This window comes from Giraffa tippelskirchi, chromosome 4 (assembly GCF_054371585.1).
Source record: "Giraffa tippelskirchi isolate mGirTip1 chromosome 4, T2T-mGirTip1v1.2.pri, whole genome shotgun sequence".
Taxonomy (NCBI): Eukaryota; Metazoa; Chordata; class Mammalia; order Artiodactyla; family Giraffidae; genus Giraffa; species Giraffa tippelskirchi.
The window spans coordinates 197245205-197258140 of NC_137278.1; the positions used below are offsets into that span (position 1 = coordinate 197245205).

The following is a 12936-nucleotide window of genomic DNA, read 5'->3' on the forward strand; positions in this document are numbered from 1 at the left end:
CTTGTCCTTTGTGGGCCTCAAGGAAGCACTCATTCATAGCCCCTGCCAAGCCGTCCCTCACTTTCAGCCACCCCTCACGGGACAGGGGTCTATTCCTGGGTGGGTTCTGAGTCCAGGGACATCACTAGGCCTGAGAAGTAGGGTATAGCTTTCCGAGGGACACAGGAAGGAGTTAATTCAATGCAGCGAAGGCAGCGGTGATAGTGGGTCAGGACAGTCATTGTATTATATCCCCACCCGAGGGCCATGAAAGACTCACAGGGGGCCACTCCAGGGGTGGGCCTTCCTAATTTAGATGGGCAGGGGTGGGAAGAGACCAGACTCTAATGTGGGCAGAGACCATGCTGTTTCACTTACTGCTGTAGTCTCAGCGCTTAGGGTAGCTTCCAACATGTAGATCCTCCGCCCATGGGATTTTCTAGGCAAGAGTACTGGAGTGGATTGCCATTCCTTTCTTCAGGGGATCTTCCCGACCCAGGCATTGAACCTGGGTCTACTGGCATTATAGGCAGATGCTTTGCTGTCTGAGTCACCAGAGAAGATCCCATCAGATGCCCATTCACCTCTTATTTAGATGAACAGAGTGAATTTGCTCACGGAAACCTTGCGTCCACAGGTGTGCGTCCACCGAGGCACCATCTACCCCGTGGGCCAGTTCTGGGAGGAGGGCTGTGATTCCTGCACCTGCACGGACCTGGAAGATGCTGTGATGGGCCTGCGTGTGGCCCAGTGCTCCCAGAAACCCTGCACGGACAGCTGCCAGCCGGTAAGGGGGAGCAGTGGGGCGGGCAGTAGGGACGGGGATCCCAGGAACGGGCGAGAAAGTCCCTTTAGGAACCTCTGGTTCAAGACCAGAGGGGAGGGGCCGGGAGGGGAGTGGGGCTGGGTAATGGAAAGAAGCATGAGGCCAGCATCACTCTGTCATCCTTCCATGACAAGTTCTCAGCTGACGGTCATCTCTGTCACGTGGTCTTAAGGCCAGAGGGCTGGGGAGTCAGTTTAAGCAGAGAGGTGGATTAATAGCCTAGAAAACAGGGCTTGGTTTTTTCTTCCTATCTCTTCTCTTTTCAGGCATCTTCTTAGCCTAAACCTAGTCCAGACACGTGTTCTGAATTTTCTGAGATGGTCCCAGTGTCCCATCATGTTTCTACATAGGTTGGTGATTTTTCAGACCAGGTTTATAATTTGAAGTGCAGAAGTTGAGCTGTGTTTATAATTTGAAGTACAGAAGTTGAGCTGTGTTTATAATTTGAGGTGCAGGAGTCAAGCTGTGTTTATAATTTGGGGTGTAACTGGGAGTTTGAACCCCCCCCCCAGCCAATTCAGTCTTTAACTCTTTCTGTGGTGGCCCGCCCACTAAGGCACCTGTGTATTTGGGGATGCTCTAGTCTTGCACAGTGAAGACTGATCAGACTCTAGAGAAAGGGAACCACGGTTTGCTGGGGGAATTGTGGGTTGAATTCTTCTTGCTGGTTTAAAGCTATTATGGTTAGCACAAATGCACGTGCCCGACACACCGGGAGGCTAAACAAACAGAAACGTCGGAATTTGAGGCAGAGAAAGGTTTATTGCAGGGCTGCAAAAAGAGACAGGTCGCTCTTGCCCTAAAAATCCCCAAGATCTCCTAAGGGTTTCGGCAAAGTATTTTTATAAGCCAGGTGAGGGAGCGGGTCACAAGGTATGTGATCCACTTGCGCGGTCCTCTGATGGGCTGAGTGAAAGAGCGGGGAGCTACAGCAGAGGATGTGGGGGGCGCTCATCCGTAGAGGGCCCCACGGGGTCCTGCTCAGTTACATTATTATTACTGCTTTATTCTCAGTAGAGAATGTTGATCAAAGAAGAGGAGCTAGGACAGATCTGTACCTGCAACAGCAGCGAAGAGAAGGCTCTTGATGCTTTTTCAGAAGTGTGTGTGGTTTGCTGATGGAGGGGAGGGCCTGAGAGTGAATCCAGAAGTGGGGACGTCCGTTCAGCTCCCCCATGGCTCTCCCTGCTTCAGTGGTGCTGTGGAGGAGCAGGCCTGCCAGGACCCTGGGAGAGGATGATGCTGTGGGATCCAGGGGTGCCTCTGGGGAGCACTAAGTTTTGAAAACCCATCCGTCTCCATCTCCTCCCACAGGCCATGGGAGGCAGCGGGAATAACGTGCTATGAGGTGAAGAGAATGCTGTTTAGAGGTCGTTTTTATAAAACAGATCCCTCGTATGTTTTGTGTTTTGGTAGGGAGGTTTGTTTGTTTGTTGATTGATGGGTGTTTGTTGTAGTGCATGGGATTTCTTTAGTTTCAGTGAGTGAGGGTTGCTCTCCAGTTGCGGTGCACGGGCTTCTCATTGTGGTGGCTTCTCTTATTGTGGGGCACAGGCTCTAGGACACACGGGCTTCAGTAGTTGCAGTAGGCGGGCTCAGTAGTTGTGGCACATGGGCCTAGTTGCCCCTCGGTATGTAGAATCTTCGCAAACCAGGGATCGAACCCGGGCCCCCTGGATTGGCAGGTGGATTCCCAACCACTGGACCACCAGGGAAGTCCTTTCCATTAGGTCTTATCCATCCTCATGATCCTCCTCCAGCAGGAAGAAGAGGCAGGGCTGTTCTCCCCACTTGTTAGAAAGCAGAGGGGGTGAAGTTGGCTGAAAGCAGAGGGATGTCACGCTATGGATCGTCCAAAGCCAGCAGACAGGGGAGAGTCCTGATTCCTAGCGTGGGGCTGTGCTGGTAGGCTGGTATAGCTGGCAACAGGGTTGATTTCCTTTAGGACTGACTGGTTTGACCTCCAGCTGCAGGATAACTAATGAGATCTCAGCTGTTAAGACTGAGAACAGCTCTCCAGGCACCGCTGTGACGCGGGTTGGGTGTCGGCAGGTCCCCTGGAGGTGGTCCTTGGGCTCCCAGGCCCTGGGGAGAGGAAGTAGCTGGGGCATTGCTGAGTGTCGAGCCCGTCCTGTGCCTCGGTGCTGCTTGTGAGTGCACGTGGGGAGCAGAGCGGGGGTGGTACCCATGCCCGTCCGGAACACCTGCAGTTCGTCCTTCTCTCCGAGATGCCGCTCAGCCCCTCCTCCCCTGGGACAGCCTTGCACATCACCATTTTGTCTGTTTTTTGTGCATTGCTTCCATGTTCTTGGTGGAGGGTTTCAATCTAAGACCCCCATGCTATGGCCAGATTGGAGGACCTCCAAGAGGAGGATGGGCTGGCAGACTTCCACCATGCAGGATGCTGGTCTCCCTGGCCGGCTTTCTGGGGAAGGTTGGTCTCATCTCACGGTGCCCCGTAAACTGCTAGGTCGGTGTCAAGTGGTGACGTGGGGAAGCCCAGCTCTGCAGGTTACTGAGAGGTCCTGGGGTCAAGGCGCTCATCTCGTGCAGGTAACTCGCCCTGTTAGGGCAGAGCCCAGACTCCAGGCATCCTGAATGTTGTCCCTTGGTCAACAGGGGGTTCTAGACTTGGGCCATGATAAATGTCAGGTCAGCTGGCAGCTGCTGCATGAACTCTGAATGTCTTTCTTTAATACCTGCGTGGACTGACTCTTGGGGCTTCCCTGGTAGCTCAGTGGTAAAGAACCCACCTGCCAATGCAGGAGACTCAGGTTCGATCCCTGGTCCGGGAAGATCCCCTGGAGAAGGAAATGGCTACCCACTCCAGTATTCTTGCCTGGAGAATTCCATGGACAGAGGAGCCCGGTGGGCTACGTCCATGGGGTCGCAAAGAGTCAGACATGACTTAGCGACTGAACAACAAGGACTGACTCCTGGTCTGGAGTGGATGCTTGCAGAGGGCAGGGTTGTATCTGGATGGATGGTGTGAGACCCGTAGTGATTCAGTGGGTGATGCTTCCTGACCACTTAGCATGATCATGGGGCTGGAGGAGCGCAGCGATGAGGACGTCTGGTCCAGCTGTCCTCTGCAAGCCCTGGAGCTCCGAACGCCTTCCATGGGGACCAGAACGCCTGAATCTTTGCTGCCAGCTGTCCTGACACTCCATCCTTTGTGTGTTTTCAGGGCTTCACCTACATCCTCCATGAGGGCGAGTGCTGTGGAAGGTGCCTGCCATCGGCCTGCGAGGTGGTGACCGGCTCCCCGCGGGGGGACTCCCAGTCTCAGTGGAAGAGTGTAGGTCTGGGCTAGGGTGGGTGGGCAGGAGGCTGGGGGCCGGGCCAACTTCACCTGGGGTCCAGGGCTGGCCTTGGTTTCAATAAAGTAGATGCTCACTCCCTACCATTTGCTCTCCCTATGGCGAGTTTAATGCAGCTGTTGGTTTATCCAGATGTCAGCTGGGGAACTAGTTAAGGTTGCCCCAGATCTAGGGAGGAGTCCAGTGCCCTCCCTGTGAGTTCTGTGAGCTCCTGGGGGTGGGGGTTATGTTTTCCTGTTCACCTGTGAACCTGAGGACCCTGATGGTTGGTGGAGGTCTGTGTGATGGCCCAGGCAGTGTCCTCTGACCTTGTCACTGATTTCTGTTGGAGAAATTTACGATCCAGAGAAGCAGACAGTATTTCTGTCCCAAACCCTGCAAGCTATTTCTGCAGCTCTGGCTGTGGCCCTTGACCATGCTGGAGGCCCCCTCCCCCCTCCCTTATCTTCTCCTGTCTGGCCCCCCACCTCCAGATCCCCCTCCCTGAGCCAGAGCAGCCTAGCTTCTCCTTTGTGGTCAGAGGCCCTCACGTTGGCTCTGGATGCTGGTCAAGCCATTTTCTGAAACACAGGGGATCCCTCCCTGGGAGTTTTAGCCCAGACACTGGGCTGTGAACAGACCTTTCACTCTGGCTGATATGGATAAAGTGGGGGTGCTGAGCCCTGGGATCCTCAGGAGGCAGGTGCTGGGGTGGGTGTGAGGTGCACCTGGGGGCCTTCCCCTTCTCAGTCCTCCAGGGAGACCAAAACACACTCTGTTTAGAGGGAGGGCAAAGGGTTAACTGTCCTGCCCTGGCCATGCACATCTCCTGCCCTGGCCCACTGGCCTCTTCCTCCTCTTCCTCCTCGGTGGTGACAGAGGGACTCGCTAAGTTCCCCACAGGGGATCCCACCTCCCTCTTCTAGTCCTGGTCCCTGGGGACGTCCCTGCTCCATCCCTCCTCCCACCCTGTCAGCTTGCCTGCTCCCCATCACCCCAGAATCAGGCTGGTTTTGCAAATCCTCCCCAGGGTCAGAGGCTGCTGCATCCCGGGGGCAGGGAGAGCTGACAACTGGTACCTTTGAGGCTCAGCACCCCTCCCTCCCAGTCACTCATCTGCCTCCAGGGCTCACTCAGCTCTGACATCAATGTTTACAGAAGAGTCTTCCTCTCCCAATTCAAGTCTCCCTCTGACCTGCAAGACTTGGGAGTCAGAAGTGGCTCTGAAACACGAGGGACCAGCGGCAGTGGGTGGGGACGGGTCTTCTTATTGCATATGGTGTCCAGGGCTCAACGGGTTATTGATCAGAGTCGAGTGTGGCCTGCAGCAGGAAGGTGTGTTCAAGGTGAGTCAGAAGGGGGTCAGGACAGAGGCTACAGTTGGGGCACTTTCTGCTCCTCCTCTGAAAAGAGAAGAAAGGGAACCAGGCCCGAAAGAAGCTGTCGGGCCTGGAGCAGGCCTACCGGGAACCTCTGCTCGTGTGTCTGGGAGATGCTCACACAGACTGTGCTCACGGTCATACATTGTCCAGTCAGAAACTCCGGGGGACTTTCTGAACCATGTTCTGGACACTTGGTACTCCTGGGCGGTGGAGCCAGCCCATGGGGACAGGTTACCCATTGCAGCCTGGAGGCCTGGGGACAAATTGCAGGGCTGAGAGCCAGATGCCAGCATCCCATCCTCAGAGGGGGGCCGTGTGAGACTGGGCGATGGGCTGGGTTCCCCAACCCCTGCGTCTCCCCTCCACTGTCTCCCCACGCAGCTGTTCCTGGTCGCTCAGGCGGGCTAAGGAAGGAGGGAGCATCCTCAGGTGTCCCCAGGAGCTTCCTCTGGTGGCTCAAGACTGTCTTGGGAGCACATGTGGCTCTGAGCTGGTCTCTTGGTCGGGGTGACTCTGACCCAGACTCACTGAAGGACCTGGATGAGATGTCACTCCCTCCAGGGCCTCCCACTGTGGGCAGGGCTTAGCTGTAGAGCCACGCTCACCTCCAGGGCCCACCCCAGCTCCCGGGGGGGACCGCCCACTCCCAGCAGGACTTCGGGCCCCCTGACCCACTCAGGTGCTCTGCCCGCAGGTTGGCTCTCACTGGGCCTCCCCTGAGGACCCCTGCCTCATCCATGAGTGTGTCCGAGTCAAGGAGGAGGTCTTCGTGCAGCAGAGGAATGTCTCCTGCCCCCAGCTGGACGTCCCCGTCTGCCCCTTGGGCTTCCAGCTGCGCTGTCAGACCCTGGGCTGTTGCCCCACCTGTCGCTGCGGTAAGATGTGGCACCAGGCCAGCCTTCAGGCCTCCCAATCCTCCGAAAAGGCTCAGAAGGGCTCCCGAATCCCTGCCTTTTGAGCAGCCCAGGGAAACAGGCAGGATCAAATCTTCCTGTCCCTTCCTAACGTTTTGGGGAGAAAGCAAATGAGAGGAGAGAAGTAGGACAATTCCTGAAGGTCATCGCTGTGCTCATTGCTGGCTTTGAACCGTGTCTCATGTCATCCCATGACAATCACAGTGGTGTCTCATGTCATCCCATGACAATCACAGTGAGTACCATGATACCTCCATTTGCTCACCTGAATGGTAGAACTGGGATTGGATTCAGGCTTCTCTGATTCTAGAAATGCCTTCTCCATCGTTCTTCTGGAGAAGGTATTCCAACTACCCATCTCTTAACCCCACCAACCAACCAACTAACTAATCAACCAACCAACCAATCAACCAACCAACCATCAACCAAGCAACCAACCAACCAAGCAACCAACCAACCAAGCAACCAACCAAATAAACAATCAGCCAAACAACCGGTAGCAGCAGCAATAGCAAACAACTCTCACCATCTCCTGCCCTGAATTCTTTGTGTGATTTTATCATGGGACTTAGTTTCCAAAGCAGATTTTCATCCCTTCACAAGCCCAGCACCCTCTCGCTTGCCCCGCCAGTGTGAGTCACTTAAACAAGCAACCTCCCCTCCAGGACTCCAGGGGGCTGGAGGGTGGGGAGCAGGCAGCTGCCCATCCTTGGAGGGCTTGGGGTCAGCCTGGCCACATGGGCAAGGGGACCCACAGTGCCTGGCGTGGGGTGGGGGGAAGAACTGGCAGGTGGAGGAGAGAGGCCCAGCCCAGCGGAGCAGCCGTGTTGCAGGTCTCCACAGGTGTGTTCCAATCACTCACGCCCTGCGCCTGTCTCTCCCCAGAGCCCGTGCAGGCCTGCGTGCTCAACGGCACCATCATTGGGGTGAGCTGATGCCTTCTTCCCAGGAAGGCAGGGACAGGGGCTATGTGGAGGGTGGGCAGCATCTGAAAGTGCAAATGACAGGACCTGGGGTGATCTGCTCCACCCACACTTCCCTTGCTCCTAGGGCTTCCCAGGCATCCTGGAGTGGAAGCCCCAACTTTCCAGAGCCTGGGTCCTGCCTCTGCCTTCTAGCGCTCACCTCCTGGTCTCCCAGCCCCCAGGCATGGGAGATGTCAGTCTGTCCCCTCTCCTTCTGCCCCAGGGAAAGCTCTCACTCTCACCACTGCCATCCTTGAGGGGGGAGGAAGTGGCCTCTGGGGACCGGAGGGGAATTGGGGTGATGATAGCTCCTAGCAGCTTTGAGCCGCCGGGCCCCACACCTAAGACAGGCGGCTCATGGGGCTGAGGGCAGTAGGGGGTCAGGGGACCACTGTGTCAGGAGGCCTGACCCTGGTCCCCCCTGGTTCCAGCCCGGGAAGACTGTGATGGTTGACGCATGCATGACCTGCCGCTGCACCGTGCAGGCGGGGGTCATCTCCGGATTCAAGCTGGAGTGCAGGCAGACCACCTGCCAGGCCTGCCCTGCGGTAAGAGAGGCTGCAGTTGGGGGGGACCGGGGAGTCAGCTGGGTACTTGTAGGACCCAGGCAATGGGACCTCACTAGGATCTTTAAATAAAAACTTCCATGATTTTCTGCTTATGGACAGTATCTGACAACTGTCAGGAAGGGACTAAAAGTCACCTACTCAGATTGCATTTCTCAGAAATAATTATAATTTAGTTTTGTACATTTTAAACATTCTTTTTGTGTATTTGCAAGGCTGAGACCATATTCACAATTCTGTATTCTTTTTAGGCAACATTTTAAGTAACATCACTACTAATAATCGAAAACATTAAAAATCAGTCAAATATTTATCTGACAGTTACCAGTTAGCCCACAATTATTTATCAGAAACTTGCTATGTGCAGAATTCTACACAACATTCTCTGGAGTGGACCTGCCTCAAAGTATACTTTTATTATTGCACATTGTTGTCCGACTCTTTGTGACCCCATGGACTGCACCCCGCCAGGCTCCTCTGTCCATGGGATTTCCCAGGCAAGAATACTGGAGTGGGTTGCCATTTCCTTCTCCATGGGATTTTCCTGACCCAGGGATTGAATCCAGATCTCTAGCATTGCAGGCAGACTCCTTACCACTGAGCTGCCAGGGAAGCCCTATTGGACACTGGGGTGATCTAAAATAGTTCACCCCCTTTTTGCCAGGTCACGATGATGGTGTTTGCTTTGAACACCTCCACAGGTGGGATCTGGGATGTGGAATCATCATTTCTAGTGGAGTAGAGGAGAGCATGCACTTCACTGGTCTAATGACTCTTAGCAAACCCCTCCTCCCCTGGACAGAGCTGCACCCAATGCTGAGGAGGATGCCTTGGCTTCTTCTGCAGGCTTCCCCCTGCATTTGGGGCTCCTGTTGTCTTAGAAAATACAGTTGGTCAGATGAGTTTCATGTGAGCTGGATGCACAGAATACATAATAGTAACCACAGTTTTAGGTGGTGGAGCCGTGGTTGGGGGCTGGACGGTTCCCAAAGAGGAATCTCTCATCAGAGGAGCAATACAGCAGCCAGAGGGGAGAGGCAATGGGAGGAGGGATGAGGAGCACTGTAGCCCGTGCGGTCAGCACTCTTGAGGAGAGAGTGTGTCTGCACCTGGGCACTGTGTGAGGCTCCAAGGAGAGGCTTAATAACAACATACATGGGGAATGAAGGGGTCTATAGGATACACATTCTGTTTCTGATAGAACGGTTCAAGGAGAACATCCCTGCCTCAGTTAGGAAGAAGGGAATGAAATATATGTTTTTGCTTTTTTAATATTTAAAATCCCAGTTGTTTTAGGGTTTCCAGTACAAGTGTGTGTGTGTGACAACTCCCCTGATACATCTGGGCTTGAATATAGGAAGGAATGATGCTGTCTGGAGTCTGTGGCACCCCTTCACCTGAATGTTGATGGAATTACAAAAAATGCCAGGAGAGGTCCACACCCACTGTCCTGCAGGAAGTGGTCAGGGGGATGAGCATGCTCTCTACTGGCGCCCTCTGGTGGTCAGAGGATGGCACAGTCACCTCCTCTGCATCCATAGGTACCCAGTTTTAGAATCCAGTCTAGACATAAGTTTCTAAATATTTTAAATCCACAGCCCCCTTTGGTCTGTGTACTCCTCCTCGTCTCCAAAATTGCATCTCCCCAGGGCAGTGTGGTCTTCCCTGGTGGCTCAGATGGTAAAGAATCCGCCTCCCAGCGCAGGAGATAACGGTTTCAATCCCTGGATGGGGAAGATCCTCTGGAGAAGGCAATGGCAACCCACTCCCATGTTCTTGCCTGGAGAATCCCATGAACAGAGGAGCCTGGCAGGCCACAGTCCATGGGGTCGCAGAGTCAGACACAACTGAGCAACCAAGCACACCACACACACACACACACACACACACACACACACACACACACACACACACACACACACACACACAGCCAGGGCAGTGAACTCACTTCCTCCACCTTGAGATCCCAGAGATTAGTTCTGCTGTATGCCTCTCGGTCTTTGCTGAGCTCTGCCTCACATGCCCCTTCTCGCTCAGCATCCTTCCCTGAACCTCCAGGAGGCCTCCTGCACGTAGGGAGCTGTGGTGGGTCAAGTTTAGGTCAGTCTGTTTGAACTGCAGTTGTCAGATGGAAGTGTTAGCATCACTAGAAATGTGGACCCTCTGTCTCCTCCAGGGGAGATGATACTTACACCTACAGGGGCCCAGTAGCCAGTGGTCTGTGCTGGTAGAGACAAAGGAAGGCGTGGGGAAGAGCCATGACCCTGACTGAGCACACTGAGAAGGCCTCCTGGAGGAGCCCGACCTTGGACTGACCTTGAGCGGTGACCTCCCAGGAGGGTGAATGGAGTCAGACTGGCAGATCAGCAAGAGTAAGGGCAGTGGCTTTTCAAAAAAAAAAAAAAAGTAGTTTCTCTTCTTTAAAGACTTTTTAAAATAGTTCTACTAGATATTGCAATTATTTTTTAAATCTATTAAGGTTTTTAGTTGGAATTTCAATATCAAACTCTCAAGAATTACTAAAATGCGTAGACAGAAAAGTAGAAGGATACAGTAGACCTGAAAAGCACTAGGAACCAATTCAGCATAATTAATATTTATACAATTTTCACACAACAGCAGGATACAAAATTCTATTCAAGTTCCCATAGACCATAAACCAGGAGACACTGGAACATATCCAGGGACACAAAACAAGGTGCAAAAATGTCATGGGCTAAAGGTATTGAAATCATACAGACTCTGTTCTCTTAACACTATGGAATTATGTTAGAAATCACTATCAAAAGAGATTTGAAAATAACCCACATAGTTTCAAGTGCAACATTTAAAATATTATATTATCACTGTGCGTGTGTGCTAAGTCACTTCAGTTGTGTTTGACTCTCTGTGACCCCATGGACCGTAACTCTCCAGGCTCCTCTGTCCATGGGATTCTCCAGGCAAGACTACTGGAGTGGGTTGCCATGCCCTCCTCCAGGGGATCTTCCCGACCCAGGGATCGAACCTGCGTCTCTTATGTCCCCTGCATCGGCAGGCGGGTTTTCTTTACAACTAGGGCCACCTGGGAAGCCCATATTCACTATTCATTATCAGTTGTAAACCGTGCATATGACCGATGTTAATAAATGTATTCACAAGAGAAAAAAGTTTAAAAATAGAGTGAGAAAAGAAAAAAAGAGTAAGGGCAGTGGGGAGATAAGACTGGAGTCCTCGAGTGGCTGACACGGTTTATGAAAAGGGCTGGGAGACACGGGTGAGAAGAGCCTGGGCGGCACCCCTAGACAGGGGAGTTCTGTGAGTTCTGTGGTTGGCGGGACACCTGGCCCTTCCTGATTGGATGCTCCGGTGAAAGCCCAGTCAGCACTGCTCTGCTCCTGGTCCTCCTGGTGTGTGCAGTGGGTGTCGGGTCAGCAGTGGCTGGAAGCCCAGCCACGCTCAGACACGCCTGTCACGTGCACCTGTGTTCTCACCTCTCAGGGTCTCTTCCCTCTCCTGTGAGTGAGGTCAGCCTTCTCCCTCCGCTCCCCTCCCTCCTTCCCCAGTCCACTGCTCCTCTGAAATCAGTGCCCGCTCCTCTCACTGCCCACCCCATCCTTCACCTCCTCCTGTCCCTTTCCCTCCCACGATGCCCCCCATCTTTCCTTGTCCTTGGCTTCACCATGCCCTTGGCCCCTCTGGGGTGTGGATGGAGCCTCCACGGCCCCATCTCTTCACTTGGCAACCCCCTCCTCCATTTGTGCCCTGCCCCTCACGTCTCCTCTAAAGATTTTGGGCACATTCCTTGACTTGGGCCTGCCAAGTAGAGGGTATTTCCTATCTCTTCTAGCACTCACTAGAAAATGCCCCAATCCAGGCTCCCATGAAATCCTGTCTGATGTCAACTCCATTTTATTTCCTCGTTCTGATAATAACCAGTTGCATGCATTCATGCTGTTTTTCCCATCTCTCTCTTCCTCTCCCATCCGTCACGGTCCACACCTTCAGGAATCGTGTGATTTTGAAAACACAGCTAAAGCCCACCCCATGGCCTCAAATGTCGGCAGTGTCCTTCCAAGCGTGTGTGTGTGTAGCCGGCGCCTGTCCAGTCGCCCCGTTCTGCTGGAAGCTCTGTCCTCACTGGCTTTCTCTATAGCCTCCCTGATGGGTTCAGTGCACACTCACAGACTCCTCACCTCCCTGCTGGCTTCGAGCCTTCAGTCTCTGCAATCAACGCGGGCGCCCTGTGAGACAGCCGGGTCTTCTGTCAGGGACTCCAGACTGATCTGCTAGAGATTCACGGCAGAAAAACCTCAGGACCCCGAGCAATGAATCTCTAAGTGGTCGTTACTAAATGTAGCAAAAAGGAAAAAACAAAAAAAGACCCCATAGTTGGCTTTCACATAGCTAAATGTATTCTTTTAAAATTTTACTAAGTTTTGTTCTTCCTGCTTGTTTTTTTTTTTTCGGCATGGTGTCAAAGTGTTAGTTGTTCAGGCATGTCTGACTCTTTGCAACCCCATGGACTGTAGCCTGCCAGCCTCCTCTATCCATGGAATTCTCCAGGCGAGAATACTGGAGTGGGTTTCCATTCCCTTCTCCAGGGGATCTTCCCGACCCAGGGACCTGGTTTTCCCACGTGGTAGGCAGATTCTTTGCTGTCTGAGCCACCAGGGAAGTCCCTTTGGCATGATGGGGAAAGGTAAAAGAGCTTTAATTTTCATGCAGTGATGAGACAACTGATGATCGCTTTTTGGTTCTTATTTGGTTAGCATGTTTGAAAATTCTTTGCAAAAATAAAAAGTTGGTTACCCTGTGTGGTCTCCCAGATTTGGGGGCACTTTTGTAAAACTGTGAAATCCTGTGGTCTGAAAGCTACAGCCTTTTCCCCTACCGTAAAGGGGAAGGAATGGAGGCAGGGAGACAATTTCCACTGTGACAAAGTCCAGTGGCAGATGATGATCGCATGGACTAGGTGATGCCAGAGGACCCTGGAATGACAAGCAGTGGATGCATTTTTTGGCAA

General features: G+C 53.1%; 1 protein-coding gene across 1 annotated transcript in view; it reads left to right on the forward strand.

Moving 5' to 3' along the window:
* Window positions 1-12936, forward strand: part of VWF (von Willebrand factor) — a 119493-nt gene that overhangs the window by 101191 nt on the left and 5366 nt on the right. The window contains exons 43-47 of the mRNA XM_081597129.1: window positions 617-766; window positions 3993-4103; window positions 6181-6361; window positions 7286-7326; window positions 7797-7913. Coding sequence (XP_081453255.1) covers window positions 617-766; window positions 3993-4103; window positions 6181-6361; window positions 7286-7326; window positions 7797-7913 — 600 coding nt within the window. The remainder of the gene's footprint in view (window positions 1-616; window positions 767-3992; window positions 4104-6180; window positions 6362-7285; window positions 7327-7796; window positions 7914-12936) is intronic.